The 23,271-nt window shown below is 40.4% G+C and overlaps 1 protein-coding gene across 6 annotated transcripts in view; it reads right to left on the bottom strand.

Annotated features, from left to right (window-relative positions):
• The window catches only part of syne1a (spectrin repeat containing, nuclear envelope 1a), a 122,483-nt gene that overhangs the window by 83,338 nt on the left and 15,874 nt on the right, over positions 1-23,271 (bottom strand). For all 6 annotated transcript variants that reach the window (XR_004660426.1, XR_004660427.1, XM_034900288.1 and 3 more), the window contains exons 12-53: positions 23,078-23,215; positions 22,479-22,643; positions 22,149-22,261; positions 21,877-22,045; positions 21,496-21,592; positions 19,456-19,661; positions 18,797-18,961; positions 18,440-18,592; positions 17,763-17,906; positions 17,411-17,587; positions 16,662-16,820; positions 16,267-16,431; positions 15,950-16,084; positions 15,474-15,635; positions 15,138-15,346; positions 14,927-15,035; positions 14,655-14,819; positions 14,388-14,555; positions 13,636-13,800; positions 12,961-13,101; positions 12,707-12,867; positions 12,332-12,488; positions 11,331-11,558; positions 11,114-11,212; positions 10,650-10,837; positions 9,366-9,489; positions 9,010-9,176; positions 8,672-8,825; positions 7,879-8,534; positions 7,339-7,518; positions 7,038-7,191; positions 6,476-6,634; positions 5,721-5,903; positions 5,512-5,613; positions 5,082-5,285; positions 4,278-4,485; positions 3,526-3,638; positions 2,866-3,071; positions 2,624-2,785; positions 2,246-2,525; positions 1,816-1,988; positions 198-507 (exon numbers count right to left, since the gene is read on the bottom strand). Coding sequence is in view for 4 of the 6 variants with exons in the window: in XM_034900288.1 (XP_034756179.1) it covers positions 198-507; positions 1,816-1,988; positions 2,246-2,525; positions 2,624-2,785; positions 2,866-3,071; positions 3,526-3,638; positions 4,278-4,485; positions 5,082-5,285; positions 5,512-5,613; positions 5,721-5,903; positions 6,476-6,634; positions 7,038-7,191; positions 7,339-7,518; positions 7,879-8,534; positions 8,672-8,825; positions 9,010-9,176; positions 9,366-9,489; positions 10,650-10,837; positions 11,114-11,212; positions 11,331-11,558; positions 12,332-12,488; positions 12,707-12,867; positions 12,961-13,101; positions 13,636-13,800; positions 14,388-14,555; positions 14,655-14,819; positions 14,927-15,035; positions 15,138-15,346; positions 15,474-15,635; positions 15,950-16,084; positions 16,267-16,431; positions 16,662-16,820; positions 17,411-17,587; positions 17,763-17,906; positions 18,440-18,592; positions 18,797-18,961; positions 19,456-19,661; positions 21,496-21,592; positions 21,877-22,045; positions 22,149-22,261; positions 22,479-22,643; positions 23,078-23,215 (7,473 nt within the window). In the remaining 2 variants the exon portion in view is untranslated. The remainder of the gene's footprint in view (positions 1-197; positions 508-1,815; positions 1,989-2,245; positions 2,526-2,623; positions 2,786-2,865; positions 3,072-3,525; positions 3,639-4,277; positions 4,486-5,081; positions 5,286-5,511; positions 5,614-5,720; positions 5,904-6,475; positions 6,635-7,037; positions 7,192-7,338; positions 7,519-7,878; positions 8,535-8,671; positions 8,826-9,009; positions 9,177-9,365; positions 9,490-10,649; positions 10,838-11,113; positions 11,213-11,330; positions 11,559-12,331; positions 12,489-12,706; positions 12,868-12,960; positions 13,102-13,635; positions 13,801-14,387; positions 14,556-14,654; positions 14,820-14,926; positions 15,036-15,137; positions 15,347-15,473; positions 15,636-15,949; positions 16,085-16,266; positions 16,432-16,661; positions 16,821-17,410; positions 17,588-17,762; positions 17,907-18,439; positions 18,593-18,796; positions 18,962-19,455; positions 19,662-21,495; positions 21,593-21,876; positions 22,046-22,148; positions 22,262-22,478; positions 22,644-23,077; positions 23,216-23,271) is intronic.

The following is a 23,271-nucleotide window of genomic DNA, read 5'->3' as shown; positions in this document are numbered from 1 at the left end:
TGGAAAAAGGCTGCAATGAAACAAAGAGTGAAAAATTTAAAGGGGTCTGAATACTTTCCGTACCCACTGTATGTGCACCTGCTCTATCAACTGATCTAACATCAATTGTGACCCTTACAGTAAATAAAAATATATGTCAGTAGTTAATAATATTAATAATTATTAATAAATAAATATACTGAAAGCTGAACTTATACCTCCACCAGGGCTGTGAGGTCATTAAACTGCACCTGCAGCTGGGTGCGGGCACAGTGATTAAAGCTGGCATCACCAGTCTTCTTGAACAGTTCTCTGGCTTTTTCTTCCAGACTGGACAGCGCCACCTGGTGGTCTTCAAGATCCGCCAGGAGGGCTCTGAGTCTCTCCAGCTGGGAGGCCTTTTCTCTGGGTCCTGGCTGGGGGGTGAGAGGGGCACACACTTCCCTCTCCACAGCCTCCATCCAGCACCGCAGCTGGGCAGCACTTTCCAGGTATCCTCCCCACTGTGACACGGTCCACTCTAGTCGACTAGTAGGAAGACAGTAGATCTCTGTGTTAGTTTATGACTGGCCATTTGGAAATTTTACATTTACACATATATACATATACACAGTATCCAACACGTGGGCAGGGTTTTTTAAACTTGATTAAAAAAAATACATATATATTTATATATATATATATATATATATATATATATATATATATATATATATATATATATATATATATATATATATATATATATATATATATATATATATATATATATATATATATATATATATATATATATATATATATATATATATATATATATATATACACACACTCACATCTATATACAACATAGAATATGCACATGTATACTAACGTATAAAGTGTAAGCAAAAAGTAATAATAACATTTCCTTTTATGAAAAATCCAACAATACCTTTATCCAGATTTATATATAATCTGGTCATTTTAAACTTAGATCATTATGACACATACAATCTGTTCAGATAATTCAAGACAAAACTGTGTACATTTTCCCTGTCATTTACAGGTACGGTATATATTTCATACCCATGATATGGCCAATAAATCTTAATTGTCTGTAATACTGGCTTAGTGCCTTTATCCCCTGGCTGAAATACACACGGGCACAGATACCCACCCACAATTTTCCTTGCCATCTGTTACCCCTGCATGTACCAATAACGCCAACACTCTCACACACCTCTATTTCACCTGCTACCCCTCGCTTCCTGTTATCCCTTTCCTCTTAAAACACAAACACACCCCATGTGTGACCCACTGTTTGCCATCCACCATTTAGTCCTTAATGAGATCAATTTTTTTCTAGGAGGGGCCATAAATGCTCAATATAACACAGAGACACACACACACACATATACACACACACACACACAAACACACACACACACACACACAGTACACTACATAACTAGATACATCAATCAGAGTTAAAATATGAGACAAATACTTCTCATTATGTATTTAACCTAATGGTAATTAATGGCATTTAGACATCAATCTATCATGATGAAAATAACCTATTCACAAGAGACACACAGGTAAATGGCTTTGAAAAAATGTCTGTGTCTAAATGTTTTACAATTAAAATGAATGAATGGTTTAATAAAAATGTGTTGACAGTTTTGCAGTTTGTCCAGTTTCTGTGAATCGATTCTACAATTAAATTACGAGAATATTAAGTCAAAGGCAGGACCACTTCTTTAGAATGATGGTGTGCAAATGGCTTTATTTGCCCACATCGAGACTAAGCCATCAAATTATATTAAAGCTGATGGAACAAGGTGAGCTGTCTACCTGTGGCAGCTCATGGCAGTCACCAGCAGCGTTGCCCAAGCATCCTCTACTTCCTGTAGCTGAGAGCGGACCGATTCCTGTCCGGCGGCTCCATAGCTGCGCAGGGCGAACTCACCCTTACCCACAGCCATATTCAGCTTGACTTCCCCCTCCCCCTTCAAAAGCAGGATGTCCTGTGCAAACAGAGCAGGGTCAGAGCAATCCGGAGTTAGACATCAGAATTTTGGATGAATACTTTTAAAGCAAAAAGCCCCCTCTTGTGTTTACCAGAACAACTGTCGAATGGAATAGAAGTTTGTACTGATCAGGTAAATAACAATACAAATGTGTACATTCTTAAAGATTCCAACAACTTTATGCATGTCACTGAATATAATATTTCATGGAAATTACAGATAAGTATAGTCGACTGGCTAAAACCCCCTTTCACCTGCACAGTTTCCAGCCTCTGCTCTAACTGCTCTTTGGTCCCCATGGTGCTGTCTACTGTCCCCAGTCTCTCCTGGATCTCCTCCAGCCAGGACCAAACCCCTTGGAGGGTCTCTCCAAAGGCCTGGCTCTCTTGGCAGCCTCGCAGCTTCTCCCTGGCTGCCTTCAGCAGGGTCTGGTGCTCCGTCTGGAGCTGGCCTGTCACTCTGACCTCTACTCCTGACCCCCGGCCATCTTCAGACAGAGACTGAGCCTCCTGGCAGAGACGCTCAATGGAGTTCCTTACAAGAGACAATATGTTGTTCTTAAGAATATTTAACAGCCCACACTATGGCATCTGTAACATATGGTCTCACACACCCACATACTGTATACACACCTTCTTGCAAGCAGTTCCTTATGGAGGTTTTCCATTCTCTCCAGCTCTTCTATGGTGTCAGGGGCTCCCTGCTGGCACTCTGCCCCAAGAACAGGCTCTCTCTTGAGGCTGAGATCCATCTGCTTCAACCAATCTTTTATACTATCCACACAGTCATTAAAGCTGGAAAGAGAGGAGGCATATTTCCATTTAATTGAAATTCCTTTGCATAAACACATGACACAACAAGTGTGAGGACTTACTTTTTCAGAAGGTCAATACTCTCTTCCAAGTCTCGTTGGCTCTGAGAGCAGCTGTCCAGGTAGTTCCTCCACTGTCTCTGACAGGAGGAGAGATGCTCTTGGACCTGTGCTGCTCCAGCTTTAGGCAGGTGGAGCTGGAGCCTCTTGGCTTCCTCAAAAACTTGAGAGAGACGCTCCTCATCCTCTGATGTCCGCTCGATTGACACCTGTGGATGTAGGAGGAACGTGTTGCTGATAAAAAATATGATATCTCTGCAAATTTAAAGAGCCAAAAGCCTCAGATCTAGACTCATTACACTCTCTATACCTTTCTAAGAAGCTGAATAAGTGATTCTGAGATGTTTGTTAAATACAAGCCCAGATTCAGTTTGGTCCAATAAAGCATATAATGATGACGTACAGTGTTCATGATGATGACCTTTTTTTCTAGAAGATTACGTGGCCTATATGAATTGAATTTGTACCATGATATAATAATTTCTTGGTTTAATCCATATCATTAAAATATAAAATGATTGGGTGTGTCAACATATGATGGCAGGGAGGTATCAACAAGTAAACTTACTAAAAACTGAGAGACCTGAATATTTATATTTACCACAATTCCCTGACAACTGCACCATAAGAAATACAACATAAAAGTATGAAATATAACATTACCTTTAGTCTTTGTAGCTTGGCTTTAAGGATGCCAGCATCTCCTGATTGGTTAGAACATTCTTTCAGCTCCAACTTCAGATCTGTTAGCCAGAAATGGAAGTCTTGGACAAGATCTGCTCCGAGGAACAGAAAAAATCCGGTAAGCTTAAAGCAAAATAAATATGGTGACAACTAGAGGAAAACTGATGTGTGGTAAAATAAAGGCGGAAAAGATTTCAAAGTGAAGGAGGAGAGTGAGAAGAGGCAGATGGGAAGTGTGGGCATGTCCACGCTGTGTAGCGCTGGGTTGCCTTGGCAACAAGCCCAAAATGACTCCCATGAGAGCAGATGTGACAAGAGCGCTATTACTCTCCGAGGCACAGGTGTGTGTCTGAGCAATGAGAGCGCACCAGTGTACCAGACAGTGTGTTTCAATGGAGTGTGGGTTGTAGTGGGCGGATAAAGTGTGCTCTGGGGAAAAATGTAGGATAATCAACACTAAATCTGTTGCACCACTTACATGAACAAATGACATTGCGTCATGTAGTTGTGCAGTTTGATTGGGTGATTATTATGAATTTAAGTGCCATTAAAATGTATACTTCTCCTTATAAGGTAATAAGTTATAGTAGCTGTTACTGAAACATAAATTACTTGATTTATTTGACGGAGGTACAGAACTTTAGGAGATAATTTAATTAACCGTCAAACAGAGACTATCCAGATTATAATCTAACTCCACAAAATACAAACTACACATTCACGTGTTTTACCGTTGAAGTGGAGCTGTAGCACATCCTGCAGGCTGCCTCTGGTCTTGGCACAGCGCTGGGCAACAGCCTCAGTTCGCTTGGCAATGGAGGTGAGGTCAGAGGAGAGGCATGACAGCTCCTGAGAGGGATGAGACCTGCACAGGGCACTTAGAGCATCTCTAGCCAAGTCCATGTCTGCCCTTTGTTGCTGCACAATGCTCTGCAAGTCCTGTAAATGAAAAGTAGAGAGAAATAAAAGAATACAAATTCAAGTATATTCATAATTAGGGCTACAGGGTGGTGGACAGATTAGAGAGAGTGACAACAGTACTGTCTCCACCTTGCAGATGTGTCCTACAGCTAGAATTACTGCCAGCTTATAGGATGCTGCTATGTAGCTGAGTCTGAACTCTGACTACCTAAACAGGGTCACAAATGAGGACAGAAGTTCACCTTCAGGGAACAATAGGGTATCACGCAAAACTTGTTTTCAGTATGACTTTATAAGAAGAGTACTATACCCAAGGTGAGTATTTAGAATTTAACTTTCTTATATTGTTTTAAATGTGCTATAGAAAAAAACTTGCCTTTCCTAGTTACGTTAACGAGGGCAATCATTTAAGCAATTAAGGCATCACCAATCAAAAATTTTATTATTATGTGTCCTCATAGAGTTCATGGTTGGTAGTTATATGAAGGGGGGATAGCAATTGAAATGTAGAACTAGATAGAAACTGTCTGTGTAAGTATTATTTTTCTATACACTGTAGAATTATTTTAGGTCTTTAATAATTGTGTTTTTGTATGACATTAAAGGAATCATACCTTAACTGTACCAATGTCTTCAGGAGAAGAAGCTTCAGTGAGGTCAGATAAGGAACCCTCAACTGCCACCAGCCGCTCGGCCATCTGGGACATGAGGTCCTCCAATCGTTGCTTCTGGAAACTGAAGTAGGTCAGAGTATGTTTGGCCTGGTTGTAGACCTCCTGCGCATGGGCAATTTTCTTCCTCAGGTCCGACTCCAGGACCTGGTTCATGATAAAGATATGAAACAACATTATACAAACACAGATAACACATATGAACAACCGTTAAGTGCATGAATGTAGGTCTTCGTGGTTTTATTTTAACAGCATTCTGAGTTTGTAATAGTATTTCATAAAGGACCTGGCATTAAGGACAATGAAAAAATATTTTGTTTGCTGTAATAATTTCAGCAAAACCATACCATATTTCCTCCCCCACCATATTCACCTGCATTTGTAAAGGGGTTTCCTGCAGTTTAGCTCGTTCCTTAAGCTCAGTCACTCTCTCCTGCAGGCCGTCCAGTATCTGCTCCCGCTTCTCAACCTCCGCCTGTTCAAAGTGCAGGACATTTAAATTAAATCACACCCAAGGTAAACTCACTCTGAATATTTCATCATTCATACACTATTTTACGCAGACTGTCCAGCATCTCTGACCTGAAAGGTGGCAAGATGGGCCTCGGCCTGCTTTTTATCACTGAGATTGGTAACAATGTCGGTGAGATCAGCGATCGAGTTGGCAGCCCATTGGTTAATGTCCTGCTCCATGGACTTAAGGTCATCCCAAAGTGCTACACAGTAGCCCAGTCTCTCAATGTTGGTTTGTATTCTCTCTGAGACCTAAAGAAACAGAGACCAGCATTATATTTTCCTCTTTGAGTTTAGTTTTCTCTCTCTGTAACAAGGGATGGTATGCTTTACTGGGAGATGGAAAACAAGGCTTAATTGGATTGACAGATGTGGGGATGAGAAGTGTTTGTGTGTAAGAGAGAGAGAGAGAGAGAGAGAAAGGCTGATAACGTGTCTAGACTTGTTTATATTTCTGTCTCATTTGTGACAGCTGAGCAGCCAACTAAATCCCTCAAGAGGAGAAAATGGAAAAAGGGAAATAAGACAAATATCATTAAAAGAGAAACAGCGCGAGTGTCTGGCATAGCTTTAATGTGGAAATCATAATAGATTTTTTTCCCATAGTCACATAAACAACACCAAAAATCTCTTCATTATAGTCATAGTCGTTTCATCTATCAGGATGAGGACAAGTCATTATTATGAAGTATAATTTTACCATGTCTGACCAGGTAGTTCAAGTTCAATCATGTATTTGTCTAAATAAAAAACAACTTATTGATTTTAGGGCCTCTTTACCAAAACAAGTGCATGGCACAAAATGTGTTATGAAGTACACTCACCTCTAGCCACAGGTTTCTTAATGTCTCCATGTCTCTCTGGATGGAACTCGCATCAGAGTTGGGAACTTTCTCCAGTTCTCTCTGCAAGTCCTCCACTGTGCTAATGAGTTGGTCCATGTCTTCCTGTTTTTCTCTGAGCTCGGCTTGGGCCGTGTCATGCTAGAGGGACAGAGAAGAGTACAGAAGAAATAACAACAGACCACCACTAGGGGGAGAGATACTGTACAAACAGGAAAGACAGAGGGGGTTTATAGTTGAAATGCAATCCTATATCTTAGAGTTTAGTTTATTGACTGATATGCAAGAAAAATAATGCACATTACAGTCTAATATGTGATTTTAAGAAAGGAAAACGGCCCAGTTGCCCAGTGAAAGGTATGAACCTTTAACTTGGGTTTATTAGAAAATATATTGACATAATTTGGACAATTGCGTGGACCATGACACACATGTGTTTTGATGTATCAATTATGGCTAGAAATGTTGTTCATCATGCATCCTTTGAAAACAAAAAGCAGAAAAGTCAACCATTAATTTTCGGAGAACAACAAAAGGAACTGACTCGTGTGTAGGTCCTTTTGGCTTCCTGAGCATTATGGTTGTGATCGGGCAGAGTGTGAGCAACAGCCTGAGCATTCTCTACGACAGTGGTGAGGATTGACTTCAGGTGGTTAAACTGGCGGAGAAGATCAACCACAACTCCACTCTGTTCCTGACTGAATTGAAGAAAAAAGAGGAAAAAGGTCAAGACTATAACTTGGTATATAGTTGGATCAACAGAAGTACAGGACTAAAAACAAATGTGATGAGATGTCTGTGAGATACATTTTTCAAAATCCCTCTATGTCATCCCACCTCCTTACCCAATGTTGATCAAAGTCCTGACGTTCTCCCATGCTGTCTTCACAAGTGCTACCTCTCTGAGAGCCTCCCCAGCCAGCTCACTGTCTCTCTGGGCCAGCTGGCTTCCTTTCTCCTCTAACCACCGCTGGGAATGCTGCAGGGACTGGAGCTCATCCTCCAGCTGGACAAAAGAACGCAGCCTGGGAGAAATACATGCAGAAGAAAACAATGGGGATTACTAGCCTGATTCCAACATATTATTTCACCTTTTTCTGTATGGGTCTATACTTTAGCTTTTTTCAAATCCAGTATATTCTCGCAATTCTCTTTGACTTACAGTAGGTGTCTACATGAAAAGCTCAGAGGATGCATTTGAAAGTAACAAAGTATATGTAAGTAATATGTATTCAACCATATAGCTTAAGAACCACAAAAAGCAGGTACAAGAAAACAATAACAACGTAATCAGTATCGACTGGTACAGACTACACTGATGTTAAATATAATTTCATAATAAATATACGTAGAGGCCTAAAGTGTGTTGATTACCATTTACATACCTGTTTTGAAAGGCCTGTACAGAGCTCTCTCTAGCCCCCTGTTGCCTTGCTTCATCCTCCAGTTTCTTCAAATTCTTCATCACTTCCTCCCTCCTCTCCCTGAAGGAGCTCCATAATGCCCCTAAAGAGTCTGCTTCACTTTGCCTCCATCCCAGACATCTCTGCACCTCCTCTAGAGCCATAGTTAGGGCCACTGCCTGTCCCCTGCAAGATGTTCTTCCCTGAGGGTGACTTCCATCTTTGGAGCATCGCCACTCTGCACCAATCAGGCTAAGGTGTGCCTTGCTTAGCTGCCCGTCTAACCCGACTGCCTCAGCCTCAAGCCTGGCCACGTCTTTAGCCTCTTCCCCTATTCCACGATGCAGCTCTTCAACTTTGGCGCGGTCCCAGCTCCCCCTGTCCTCCACCGCCTCGTAAAGGCAGCGCACAGCCATAGCTGCTGCTCCATGCTTCTCAAGAAAAATCTTTAACTCGGTCAGGCAGTCTTTACGGAGGAGCAGGAGACGCTGGGATTCATTAAGGGGCTGTAGGCAATCCTCCTTCCAGCCCTGGAGCTGCTGTTGGGCCTCTGAGGTGGAGCAGCCAAACAGGGAGGACTCTCTTTGTTGAAGAGTGTCTTTTAGCGATGCGTGTGTCTGCAGTTGTACCTCATGCTCCTGCAACAAGATGGTTCAATTAGACAAATTTATATTCACTCCTACAGCAATCAATATAAACTTGATTATCATAACTACTCCAATATACAAAAGCTACACAGAACAGCATTGTTGACAGCAAAGTACGGATTTCTCACCTTCAACTTACTAATTGCACCCTCAATATCAGCAATATCCACCTGGCAAGAACTTCTCAAGTCAGAAAGGAACTGTTCACTCCTTTGGGTCAGAGTCAGCAGTGCTTGATCAAACTGCTCCAGCTGTGACAACTGTGACTCCAGCAGCTCCAGCCTAAAAGAGCAGTGGAAGACAATTTGGATTAAGAACATGACAGCGATTACTGTTTCAACATGTGTGTATTTAAACAAAACAATCAATTTGGGAACAAAAACTGAACCACACAATGACTGGAGTCCATTCAAGAAAAGATAAAAATAATAAATAATCTGTATGATGTGTAAAACAAGAGAATTGCCTGTGTGATATGCTGTTCTTCAGAGAAGTGCATCTTCCCTGTAGTTGTGCGAGATCATTGCTGAGCTCTTCCATACGAGCTTCAGGCGTCGTGGGGTACAGACAGAGCGCTAGATTGACAAGACCCTGCAGAAGAACCTCATAGGATGCGATCTCCCCCTGCATTTCCTGAATGGGTTAATACGTATTTAAAAATGATGCAACAGAAAAATAGCAGAAAATACACATTGTGTCATTGGTGAGGTGAAAATAAAAATGGAAAAGGAAAGGGAAGAAAAACGCTACATACAAGAAAGAAAATCTAAATGCAAATGTAAATGTTAGTAAGAACCAGGTAAGAACAGTAAAATGACTTACCTGTACATTTAGTAGTTCATTCCTAAGCTTTACTTTGTCTGCAGAAAGCAGGTCTGTGTCTGGACAGCATACAGACTCACACCTGTTCAGCCAGCCTTTAATGGACGAACTCTCCTTTTCAAATCTGTGGATACAAAGGTGGCAATAAAAAAAAATGTATTCAAATAAAGTACAATTCATGCAGCACTATTCTGAAAGTAAATGCTGATTAACAACAGATTAGCATCAACTTGTTCCTGAAGGTATCCACAAGCAATGAAACACACACACACACACACACACACACACACACACACACACACACTCACACAAACACACACACACACACACAGAGGGATGCAGTGATACAGTCTGTGTGTTATTTTATTATTATTTGACCAAGCCTCAGTATCAGTGACAGGGTCAAAATGGGGCAATCATATCTCGCAAGAGCATGCAGTGCTGTAAGTAATCCCTCAGTGCACACACTAGCCACGGCTTCCATGAGACCAATACAGAAAAGTGAGAAACAATGGCTCCAGTCTATTGTCCAGGTCTATTGTGATATCAAAGACATAGACATGACAAGCATATTATTATAACTGAACGACGATGGCTGGGGCAGCCTTTGGCTCGCTCAGTGGGAGTGTTCGCCCCATGTTAGCTGAGTTCTGCAGCGCCCGGATTCAAGTCCGACCTTGCAGCCCTTTGCTGTTTGTCGTCCCCCCCATCTCTCTCCCCCTTTCATGTCTGTCCACTGTCACTGTAATGAAGGGAAGGGCCCCAAGAAATTGATCTTGCTCCTCTACATCACACCAAGATGAGGGAATGATTCAGGGAAATTGGCATAGAGACAAGGATTCAGCATTAAGAGTACATAAACAATAAAAGGGGAAACAGCCATGTTTATACAATCAAAGATGTGTGTGACCACTCAACAAAGCTGACAGAAATAATGTAATCTAAATTATGTTTGAGCAGTTTATGCTAAAAAAGCATTTGTTTATGCAATGTGACAACCCCTGACATATACAAACACACATCCACTAGGTGTTGTAGATACACACACAGCGTCAGCCCGGCAAGGCATCCCAGTAGCTTATAAGCTAGAAAGCAAGGCTCATATGTGGGTATTTACAGCAATGAAAAATCAAGGTGTACAAGATGCATGATGTTAACACAGACTGATGTTCTTTTTCAGACAAATGTAAAGTTAAAGTATTAATTTTTTCAATAGTTTCTTTTGCAGGTGTCCAAATTTTCAAAAACAATTTACAAAAGGCAAACATAACTGTTACTGTGTACCTTTGCCACAGTGCAAGAAGGCTCTCTAATGTAGATTGCTTTTCTGTTGCCTTTTCCATAAACTCTCTCTGTTGCTTCTGGAGGTTAGCCATCTCTTCCTCCAGCTGCCTGCCCTCTCCAAGCCTCTTCATGGCCGCACACAAAGCCATCAGCCTGGGGTTCAGCTGCTCAACAGCCTGGCAGACATCCTAGGGGAAACAGAAAAGTACTTATGATCAGCTTAATTTAATTTATGATGTGCTAAATTACAGATACGTGTCATAGTGGAGATTACAGCCTAACCTCAAAGGAAAATGGTTGATTTAAAAATAAATTATAGTTCAGGTATGAAAAACAAAATTACAATATAAAATATTACACTTGTTGGAGGTTTACCCTCCAGATTCCTGAAGATTTAGTCAAACAAATGATTCCTTATAGTTATAGTGGAATCACATCAAGGCATTCTTTGTGTTTTTTATTACCACATGATCCTGCAGGCTTTTGTACGTCTCTGATGATGATGAACAGTATGTGACTGGACACTCAAACTTCTCTTTGAGTTCACTCATTGCTTTCTTGACCTGACAATGACAAAAACCTTACTTATTAAATAATGTATTTAACACCTGCACGCATATAACATCCACTGTCTTAATTACAATTTCTGCACCATCTGTTCCAATATGTGTTGCTGTATACCTGTTCAAGGTTATTGTTGTATCTCTGCCAGTGAGAGGCGCTCTGGTTGAGCTGTCCTCCCAGCTGCTCTGCTCTTCCCTTCAACTCTTCCCAGTAGCGCCTCATCTGTGCAAGTCGTGACCGGATACGTCCAGTCTCTCCAGGGGTCACACATCTCGACAGGGCCTCACAGTCTGCCTCCATTTGGGCCAGAGCTGCCCTTCTCTCTTCTAAACCTTTTTCCACAGCCTGTAGGGTATGAAACAACAGAGGAATACTAATCAGAAAAAGTATGGAAGACTTGAGTTGAAAAAATATACAATAAACAAGACACACTAAAAAGAAGTAGGAGAAAAAGACTTGATGACACTGTGCCAATCCCCTGTTTTATTGGCTTGATACAGACATTGTTGTGTTTTATCTATATTAATTACTAAGTCTATCATAGATAAATGTTGTCTCTATTTAGGTTTGTGGAGGGCTAGATAAATTCAAGCACAGGACTTGGGTAGAAAATAACACTGACTGTGTTGTTTCTGGAGGCAAGAGTTTTCAAACTCTGATCAAACAGCTGCCGCAGGACTTCTTAAGTCCTGTTATCCCAAATGTTTTATGGTATTTCTTTTTTTTAGACCTCCATAAGATGAAGAAGGGTGCAGTCTGGCAATCAAGATTATATTTTCTTCAATGTTATAAAAATATTTCATGTATCCTTGTCTTTGCTGCAACTCTGAACCACTTTTCTCCTCAGGGTTACATACATTTTTTTTATATCTCATTTGATCTTAATCTTAATAACCTTAATAACCCTCAGGCCACACTGATACTGTACAGGCACTGCTACAGGCCAGACAGCAATTTCAACAAATTTTACTGGAAAAAAAGTGTAGATGATGGATCTATTTGTGAATCTCGTAAAGAAGATTAAAAAAATATGTGACATTTCTTTTAGCTATACTGCATGCAGTCAGTATTAGGGATAAAAAACAAGATAAAGAAAAAAAATGAGGTACGTGACATACATCGACTGTGCTGATGTGTTTGTCCAGAGGATCTAAGGAGGAGGTGGAGTTGACAGCCTCCAGCTCCTTCTCTTTCTCATTGATCCACAGAGAAAAAGCCTCTGATTCACTGCTAAAGCGCTCCCACCACATACACATCATCTTCAGGTGGACAAAACTGGAAAACACGAGATTAGACATACAAACCATTTTATAAAATATACTGTGTGCCTATCTATATGTACTGTAAAAATGAGAACGAACAAGCACACAAGTATACCATTTAGCAAGGTTAAAATTGCCGTCTCACTTTATTTTTCCTCATAAAACTTGAAAATATAACTAAAGTTTGAGGAAGTTACAATAAACTGTACTTGGGATAAGGATGGGACATACTTCTTGTTGAGGTGATCTTGAAGTTGTGTGACTGCTTCTCTGGTGGACTGGGCCTGCTGTAGAAGAAGAGTCCGATTTTTCGGACCAAGCTGAATTTCTGCTGCCTTCTCCAGGAGGAGATCTGCTCGCACAGAAGACTCCTCAACCTTTGTGAGGAGCTCCTACAGGCAAGAAAAAGACAAAAAATATTGTATGAGCAAATACAGACCATACACACAGACACAGACACACACACACACACTGTACATACACACCTTGTTTTGCTCCAGTTCAGTTTTCATGATGTCCAGGCTGTTAAAAAAGAGTTCTTTCTGCAGCTCATTGTTGGTAATACTGATAAACCTCCAAACTGTTTCTCTTTCCGCTTCAAAGTTCTGCCAGGAGCTTAGAGTTGCCTTGAGATTCCGAAGAAACAGCAGCATCGCATCAGTGGGTAAAGTTTTATACAGAAAATACTACATGTACACAAAGATTTGAGGGGTATTGTAGTGTTCTAATTTAACTCGTGATTTCCCCAAAACTGTAAACTGTAACAAGGGACAACAAAATGCACCTCATATCTCTGCATCAGCATCCTCTAGCATCAATCACTCTCTATGTTATTATGTACTACTGGTGTAATAGGGTCCGTCATAAATGAATCTTTAACTGCAATATATTCATGGTATTTTGGAGCTTTTGCCCTCCAGGCATCTTAGATATTTCTATGCAGCAACTACAGAAAATGTTGATTTTCTGATCAGTTCGAAGACGTTGCTGGAAGTGTATAAACACATACAAAGACAACACACAATCAAAATGAGCATACCACATAACAATCAATATCTGGTTAAGGTTCAACATGGACCAATCAATGATCACTGCAGGGGTCTGTGTGGACACACACATGCAAACATTAACACACATGAGAAAAATTAGGCTCGTTCTACCTGCAGGTTGTGCTCTTTTGCCCCTAATTTGTGGTCAACATCTCTGAAAGCTCCCTCCAGCTCTTGTAGAGACTGACTGAGCCCCTCCCCTTTCTGCAATTGGCGGCAGTGGGCAACCAGAAGCTCCGCCTCTCTCCGGTTAGCATTCAGGCGCTTTAGGTGGTGCTAATACAAACACATAGACAAGAAAATCAGATGACATATTTGGCTTCTGCAGAGAAATGACCACATAAGAAGTGGAACACAATCCTGAAAAGCAGTGTTTTCCTGCCCTCCTTGGATGACATTTTCAAGCCTGTTTCACCGCTAATCCAAAATAGTAAGCAAAACCATACAATGATGTCACTACATCCTAGAGTCCTATTGAACATCACTAGAGTAAGGTAAGACGTTAAACCAATGGAGGTTAACAAAAGAAGTCTTTCAGGGTGTGTAAAGTTACTCTTTAAATTGCAAGAAGCATAAATTCTAAATATTTAGTGAGATGTCTTTTATTTTTCTCTATATCACTTAAACCAGACATAATCTGAACTAAAATGTTTTTTTCCACAGGGACATAACATTTATTTAAAAGACATTTCAATACAGGAATTGAAGAGACTAGAATTTGTTTGATTTGAACGCACTATAATGTCCATGTCTGCCTGTATTAATCAAATAATTTCTGTGTTATCAGATGTATCCTTTTTGTGTAAATTAAATATCTGAACACAGTTGACATCACCACTCTCCTGTCTCTGCACTAGACACACCTGGTGAATAAGATAAAGTTGTTTGGCCTCCTCCAGGCCCTCAGCATCCAGGATCCTGCTGGTCTGCTCCTCGGCCTCCCTTTGCACTCTCAGAACTTCCTCCAGAGCACCACGCACCTCCTCTCTCAGCTCCTTGTACTGGAACATAGAAGAGCCCTCCTCTCCCCACTGTGAATGAGGGAGGCAAAGCATCACACAAAATGATTATGTTAAAAAAAAAAAGGAGAAAGACGTATTTCTTTTTAACATTAGAATATCTTAGAATACCTGACAGAGTGAAGAAAAGAGGACCCGCAGGTCAGTTGAGAGTTTGGCCAGGGCTGTTCTCTGTCTCTCGACCTCCAGTTTGGAACTAACCTCGGACAGGCCAGCAAGACGGCTTTTAAGCCATAACAGGCTCTCCTCTCGGGCATCTACTGCTTCCTGCAGTGCCTGGAAATAGTGATAGCACAAAAAAGGCAATGTATGTTTATCGAGGATGAGTTGAAATATGACCTAATCTCTGCGCCTAAAGCAGCATATATAAAGTGCTAGCCCACCTGAACAGCAACATCAACTTGCTCCTGATGGCTGGGATTTCTTGCTGTCTCTCGCAAAAGCCTGACCTGCCTCTTCTGAGAAGAGAGCCAATCAGAAAGCTCACAGAACCTAGAAAAAGGAACAACTAATCTTTAGTCCCTTCAGGGATGAAAATGTCAGACTTCAAGATGTTGGATATGCTGTAAGGAGTTGAGTTTTTTCAAACTTTACCTCTCGTTCCACTCTTTCCATTTATCAGAGTGATGCTCCAGTTTGACGTGGGTGCTCTTGATTTGCTCTCTAACCTCCGCTACAGCAATCCTGGTGGAGTCTAATGTTCGGTGAGCCGTGTCGTTGTCAGGCAAATTGTGACACAGATCCTCCATGTTTTTAATCCTCTTCTCACACAAAGTCAGAGGTTTGTGTTCCCTGAAAAAAGTCTGGAGATAAGATAAAAAGAAATGGTGAAATTAGGACGCTAAAGAATGATGATAACGATTACATTTACATTACACTCTCTCTCCTGGTTTAATCTGTTATAAAATTTCTACCAAATCTGAGGCTCACTCTGTGCTCTTTGATCACTCTCTCACTGGTGCAGGTGCCAGACAGGGCTTGAATTTCTCTGTCCAGCTCTGTCTTGCAGTCTTCTATGATCACAGCCACTCGACTTCGCTCCACCTCCACTTTCAGACGGAGCAGGTGAGATGGTACCTCACCCTGGATATCCTATGGAAAAGACAGAGAAGACACAGAGCATAAGAGACATGGAAGATAAAATAGACTGTATAATATACAAACATTTCAGTCTCATATTGTATCATCCCCAAAACTGTAAGAGACTAAATATCCTCCAGGGAGGCCGTGAGTGAACACTGAGAGGGTTGCATTTTAATCTAACTAGTACAGGTTCATTTGAAACCGACTGGAGGGAACTATATCAAAGCCAAAGGTCTTCCTGGTTTAGTTAATGAAGTATCGGCTATGTGCCTGCAGATATGTACGGTAATTAGTGAGAATGTTAAAGCAGTGTTACCCCTGACCTTCCAGTGTTTGTGCAGCCTGCGGACAGTTTCTTGCAGCCCCTGTTGCTCTTCCTGTGGTAGGATGTCAGTCAGCTCATCACAAGCCTTCAAGAAAACGCTCAGCAACCGCTGATCCAGTTGGCCTAAAAAATCCTGTGCAGAAAAACAAACAAGTTTATTTGGAGTTCTGTTTTGCTACTGATACGTATGCAGTATATCTGTTTTTCTTTGTGGTCAAGAAAAAGATTTAGCAGCCAGTATTCTTTTCTACAGATTAGCTGTACCCTTCATGTACCTCCTCTGTTTACATCAGAAGGTTACATGTTTGATCTTACACTGTGTTTCTTCAGTAATTCCTCAGCATCTCCAGTCTCTCTTAAGTAGCCCTGAGCTTTCTTCAGCACTTTCTCCAGCTCTTGTCTTGATTCTTCAAACCTCCTCCTTAGGCAGTTGTTGGCCTCTTCCTGCCTTCTCCATTCCCCAACCTCCTTCAGCAAAGCCTAAGAGGATGGACAATAGGAAATGGTGATTATGTGGTCTCTTCGGTAATGTAGTATAATTACATTATCTGTCTTACGTCAAGCAAATAAATAATGAGACACACAAGTAAGTCTAATCTGCACTGTTGCCTCCTGGGTGTTTTTGATGTTCTTGTGATCTCATTAACATAATCAGCGTTGACGGGCAATGCAGTGTCTGTGTGGCATTCTGGTGTATGTTTAACACTAACCTGCGCTGAGCCCTGTATTTCAGCCACTCTCTTTTGCAGCAGGGTCAGATCAAAATTTTGGAGCACCTTACTGGTGGAGAGCGCCCTCTGCAGTGTGTTGTGATTCCTCTCAATCACTGAAAGACAGCGTTTGCAGCTTTGCTGCTGGTTTAATAAATCCTGAGGAAAGTGTGGAAACAACAAATATGAAAAGTATGTTAACAATGGTACATTCAAATATATCATAATTTTTCTTATATATCAGTAATTCCCTTCCCCACCAACAGAACGATTGTGTTAAAAATAGGTTGTAAAGATGAAGATAAATATAATACCAATTGTAGAGATAAAATAGACACAAGAGAGCAGATTTAGTTTATTTGAATGCAGGTTTTTGTAGATTTTGCCATCACTCCTTTTGAATATAATAACATATCATTGTGAAATGGTCACGTTATTTAATCTACTGATTTGTGTACAGGAACACGTTCCTGTCGTGTTTTTTTTATGTTGGTGTGCACAAATTTTGAACTTCTGCATTTCATCTTTCGTGATCGCAGCCCGACTACGGTAACGCATAGTTTGAAAAGTAGAAAGTCCGCCCAGGGAGGGTGGTTGGGGTGGTGGATGGTTATTACAAAACAGGACTTTCATCTTTCCAGACCGGGGATTGTGTCCCACGTGTGACAATTAATTTCCCCGTTGTTCTTTTCCTAAACACAACCGTCCCGTTGTTGCGTCCCAATCGCACACGACTCATCATATCTAACCTGCCACTTTTGTTTTCGCTGGGCCTGGTTCTGTGTGTCTGGGTCTCCGGCAGCAGAAGTGATGCGACTGGCCCGCTCCAGGGCTTGGTAAAAAGCAGTGATGTGTTTCTCCATCTCCTCCAACAGTGGCAGAAGGACATGGCACTCCCTCACAAAGGAGGGACACTGCTCTCTCACCTGGAAACAAATAACAAACTGGGTCATTTAACAGTGACACAGAAAGTCAAACAATGTGTGATGAAGATATTAAAAAGGTTTCAAAGAGGACAAAATAACTGTGTTGATTTTGAAGAAAGACTTCAGGTAGATTTCATACTACTTCTCATGGATGTTTGACTTAAATAATACCTACCATACTCAGCTGACTTTTTGCTGTTGTCATAGTCGCCTGGACCCAGGCAGCCTCTTCCTGTGGCGCATCCTTGGCAAGGAGCTGAGCACTGCGGGCAGCCAACTTGTATTGTGTCTCCATGGCAACAACCTTTTGCTTGGTATTCTGAGATGAGAGGTAGAGGAAAAGGGTCACTTTATAGGTCCTTAAGTTGAATGCAGTTTGATCTAAACTGATTTTGACTATAGAAAAATATGTTACAAGGTTTTCTGCAGCTCTGTTTTCAAAACAGCTGTGACATAAAACTTTAAGTAACTTTTCTTGAAAGTTGTGTTGGACGAAGGTTCAGTTGAAAACCCAAAAATATCAGCTAAAATATATATATTGCTTGAAATGTGCTATGTAACCCATAGCTAAAAAAAAACAGTTGAAGAGCTCAAGTTCACTAAAAGTAAAACAAGTGGGAAAGATGATGAAAGCTAAATGACTGACTAGATTTAGATGGTACACAACAATCACAAAAAATAAGTTTGGCTGATGTTGTGATGGAATCAACCTAAGACCCACTTGTAGAAAATGTAATGTGATAAAGTAAAAGTCAGTTGCTGAAAATAATGAGAATATCTGGTAATAAGTGCTTGTCTTATTGTGCTATTCTTTAATGTATGATAGAAAAACGGTCAGTTTGCTTTTCTCACCTCCACATCCTGCAGAAAAGCTCTAACGTTGAGGAAGGATACTTGGACAGGAACACTGAGGCTGGCCTCTGCTGCGTCCAGCAGCTCTTTGAGGGCTGACACAGCCTTTAGATGGTCTTTTCTCCACTTCTCCAGCTCATCTTCATGGGCATACTGCAACAGAGGAAAGATTGAGGATTGATAGGATTTGATTTTTATCAAGAGATTTACCTTCCTCAGTTCTGGGTCAAACAGTACCAATAGTAACATTCAAAACAAAGTAATCCACTAAAAACAATAAATTTACCAAGAAATAGAATTAAATTAAATTATCTGACTGTATTTTAGTTGTATTTTTAGGAGGTTTTTGTTTGTTACTTGTTTGACTTGGAGGAAGAGTTCTCTCCATCGTCCATTCAAAAGAAGTAGCTGCTGCTTAAGATCAAGCGACACAGTCTCATCACACGTTTCAATGAGAAAATTCCCAGAGTCATTCATGGCCGCATGCTGATCTATCCAGTGGCTGAGATTCCTGAAAAACTCCTGGATGACAAAGAGACTCATTAAAAACACAGAAAGAGACAGAGACACATGGAAATTAAGAGAAACAAAGAACAACACAAAGAATGAGTGTCAAAGAAAGAAACAAAGAAAGCTAGTCAAAAAAAAAAGACAAAGAAGGGATTCATAGAATGAAACAAAGAGAGAACAATAAAAAACTGGGGTAATTAGCTGTCTAATCCTTAGTGGGGATTTGAATCTGAGGTAACCATGGCAATACGACAACGAGAATATCCTTAGTGGCTTGATGTAAGTCAAGGAGATCATTTGATACTTGAGTGGAGACTGCTAATAGGATTCCACTTAGAAGACCAAATGCTTGAAATTGGGCTGACGTGGTTTTGATTGCTACTACTGTGAGGCATTGAATCCATCAAATAAATACATGTATGAGGAAACTTATAATCTGTGCACAGAAAAATTAAACTCTGAGTGTATGGTGGGGTTTCTTATGATATTAAAAGTTAATCTCATACCCGTTTTGTGTTTTCTGGCCGGCTAAGGGCTTCCTCTGCATCCTCAAGCCAGGCCTGTAAGCAGGCCACAGTAGAGCTATACCTCTCCCAGTTGGACAGCACCTCCTCCAGCATGCTCCTCACACTGCGCATTTCCATGGATAAACTCCTCCACTGTGTCACCACCTCCCGCATGAACCTGCGCACTCCCATCTCCCCCTCTTCCACTGGAGCAGAAATAAATCAACAATTACAGCAATAGTAATACTTCTACTACCAGCTCTACTGCTAGCACTACTGCTACTAATACTACTGTTGCTGCAGTTACTGCTAACAATACTAATAACACTAAAACAGTGTAAACAAGAGACTTCATAAACATACTTATCTTAAATATTAAAACATTGATTGAATTGCTTGTTGATTTATATGGATTTGGTTTGGATTCCATGAGTAATACAATCTTGCACAATTTAATATACTCAGTGGTTTTGTAGCAACAGCCTTAGTTGGTCTGGTATCCCAGGGGGCACGTGGTGGCTAAGGTAAGCTAATGTTTTGATGATATTGTTGTGTATCTGTTATTATTAAGTCAGTTTGATTACTTGTGTACTCTAGTCTAGTCTAGTTTTAGATTTTATTATTTACATATACTATTAATCTACAATTGTCACTTGGCGCTTATCAGGAAAAGTTACATAACCTTGCTTTGAGGCACAGGACATATGGTACACATATTTATAGAAAGACAAGACAAAGAGCACATAAAGAGTGATGGACCTACATGGCTTTGCAGACAATCCTCTGACGTCAAAAAGTCTCAGTACAGGGGTATGTATTATCTTTGCTTGTGTTGCAATTCATTGGTACAAATTCTCAGGTCTCAAAACTCCTTTATCACAAACTATTTTCTGCCAGTGTGGAGCAGATTAATGATTCAACCAAATACAATTATCCAGTTTCAAATACACATGAGGACAAATACCATGTGATATAATTGATACAACATAATTTCCCCATGGGGACAATAAACATGAACAAAAAAACCAAACAAACAAATGAATCACATTCTACTATGCCTTTAAATAGCAGATAATTCAATACCAATCCCCTTATCATCCTCTCCAGCCTCAGTCTGTTATAACCTAAAACTGGCCCTTTAAAAATATCAGAATGAGCTCTAATCCAGCCAATCAGTGCCGAGGGGGTTATTGCATGCAAGGCTCCAGGAGGACGACAACTTCATTTGTGGGGTCGACCAATCAAGCCTCAGATGTCCTGATTTCTAGCCATACCTCACTTCTCCGCTCTGCATACCCTAAAGGAGCACAACCCTGAAACTTAATGAAACCAACAAGCTTGCTCAGTTTGCGCCCAGAGACCTGCAGAAGTGGAGCAGCCCCTAACTAGCAAATGGGGTCGTATTCCCCACTGAGAGCTGGGAGTGGAGGAACCTCATTTAGCTGTAGCCTGCAGACTCTCCCCTTATACCAAGCTGTAAAACTAGACAGGGGCAGACTGAGCTGCTGGAATAGAAAGTGTCATTGATTATAGAGCTGTTGACAAGGGAAGATAAAGTTAAGATATGTTTACAATGTTAAGACATTTACCGCCACTCAATTTTAGTTTAAAGCATCATCCAAAGGATGACAATGCAATTAGGTTTTGGCGAACCCAATAACTTAATTTGTGAAGATTTTGCAATACCATTTATATTGAGATATCTATCCCTGTAATATCTCTTATTGCATTAGACCATTGTGGACAATCACATATTATTCAATGCATCACTGAGAAGGACTGCTTTATATTATATTTTATGTGATCATGGCATTGAAATTATTAAGTACCTTCATTTGCAATTCATTAAATAATCACTTAGACCTTCACAGAGGATTTTATCTGCATCAGCAGCTCCTAAATGCAATTTTTTTTCTTATCAGTAATTAAAAAACATACATACATAAAAACATCCAGCATGTACTGTACCTGATACAGGAAGGTTATTGTGTCTATTACATATCAAATCATACATTTACTGTATACATTTAAATTGTTCACCTGAGCTGTCAGCATTGACATAGGCCTCAGCAGACAGTTTCAGGGACTGGAACAATGCCTCGTAATTTTCAAAGAAATGTTGCTTCTCCACATATGCCTGATGAAGACAGAATCAAATGGGAAACTATTACCACATATTAAGAGACAGTGCTTACAGTAACATCATAATGGAGATACAGCATTAAATCTATTAGTCATACACTATGGAGCATACATTATTTGTTAAATCCTTAAGCTTTTATCAAATAATATCCTCAGATAAAGTAAAATAAACAAAAATGTCCATACTTTTCTTAAGTTTCAAGATCTACATAGGAACCCTAAAGTTGCAATTAAAATTGCATCACATCGTTTACAGAGTGAAACCAAGTCTGAGCTTACAACATAGTTGTGGAGCATGAGTTCCACCGACTCTTGACGGCTGTATTTTATGATCCAGGATTTGAGCTTGGACTCGGCTAGAGTGAGGAAGCCCTGCATATGGTGTTTGTTCTCTTCGAATTCCATTCTAGATAAGTGGATGCTAGAAGATGTAGAGACGAAGTTCATCCTAAAAACAAATGTTTTACAAACGAAAAGCAAAATGTGAAATCATGCCAAGTGAGCTAATTAATATCAGACTTCCAAGAGAGATTGGCAGGTGTCCTTATTACCTCTCAGCTATGTCTTGGAGCTGGTCTGGGGGAACAGGGACTCCATCAACACTTCTGTCTTTATGAATCCTCTGAAATACCTGCTGGTGACTTTCCAGGCTCTTTAAGACATCCTGCACAGTGTACATTTAAATACAGACAGCACATGAACACATAAAAAAAACAAATACTTGTAAAGACTGAAGAAAAATAAGTTTCTGATCAGAACATTTGATAATCAAGTAAAATAACATGTGCTTGCATTGTACTTATGACTAAACCATAAACTCTAGCGCCAAGTTGTCCTTTGTTTCAGCAATTTGCCTCTCCTTTCTACACCTCCATGCTAACCTTGTGCTGCTCCAGAGCCCTGTGCACAGTGGTAGCTGTCAAATTGTGTGCCTGATGGACGATGATCTCTTGTCGCAGGGCTCCTTCAGCCTCATGCAGCCATGCCCCCACCGTATCCAGAGGAGCCGGCAGAGACCTGTCCAGCTGCAAATGCCAGTTCAAGAGCTGAAATAAGAAAAACAGTTGAGGTAACAGAGAAACACTATGAGCAGATTGTGATAGTATGCTTATTGCATAGAACAACAACAAAAATCACTTTACAACCCCAATTAAAGCTTAAAAGTGAAAACACATTACAGATTACAACAACTACAATGAAAACTGGTAGTCTCACACTGGTATTAAACAGACTTTTAAGTTATAGCTTTTAATTCAGTTTGTGTCCCTATTGAATAGAGATAAATTATGAATACATAGGAGACAAAACATCATTACACTTGCTTGAAAAAAAACAAACTATAAACAACTAAGAGTTCCAGACTGACATACTGGTTATTTTTAACATGGCATTCTAAAAAACACATGCAACCATGACATCCTTGGTTCAAATCTGTCTGGAAACATTTGAAGAGGTTGAATGTCCAGCCTGCTTCTCTCACCATATTAGAGACTCTTTCCCAGGCCTGTTTGACCAGAGCCTGATCCACAGTCAGTATCCCATCCTTCTGAGTGGACTGCAAAGCTCCATCCACCTGCTTCCTCCTCATTTCCAACTGGACATGCAGACTCTTGAACAACTAAAAAGAAAGAAGGGAAATCTGTTCATAATTCAAAAATATTCAAGTTACAGTAT

The sequence above is a fragment of the Etheostoma cragini genome, chromosome 18 (assembly GCF_013103735.1).
Source record: "Etheostoma cragini isolate CJK2018 chromosome 18, CSU_Ecrag_1.0, whole genome shotgun sequence".
Classification (NCBI taxonomy): Eukaryota; Metazoa; Chordata; class Actinopteri; order Perciformes; family Percidae; genus Etheostoma; species Etheostoma cragini.
Note: the sequence above shows the minus strand (reverse complement) of the source record. Positions and strands in the feature narration are given on the sequence as shown.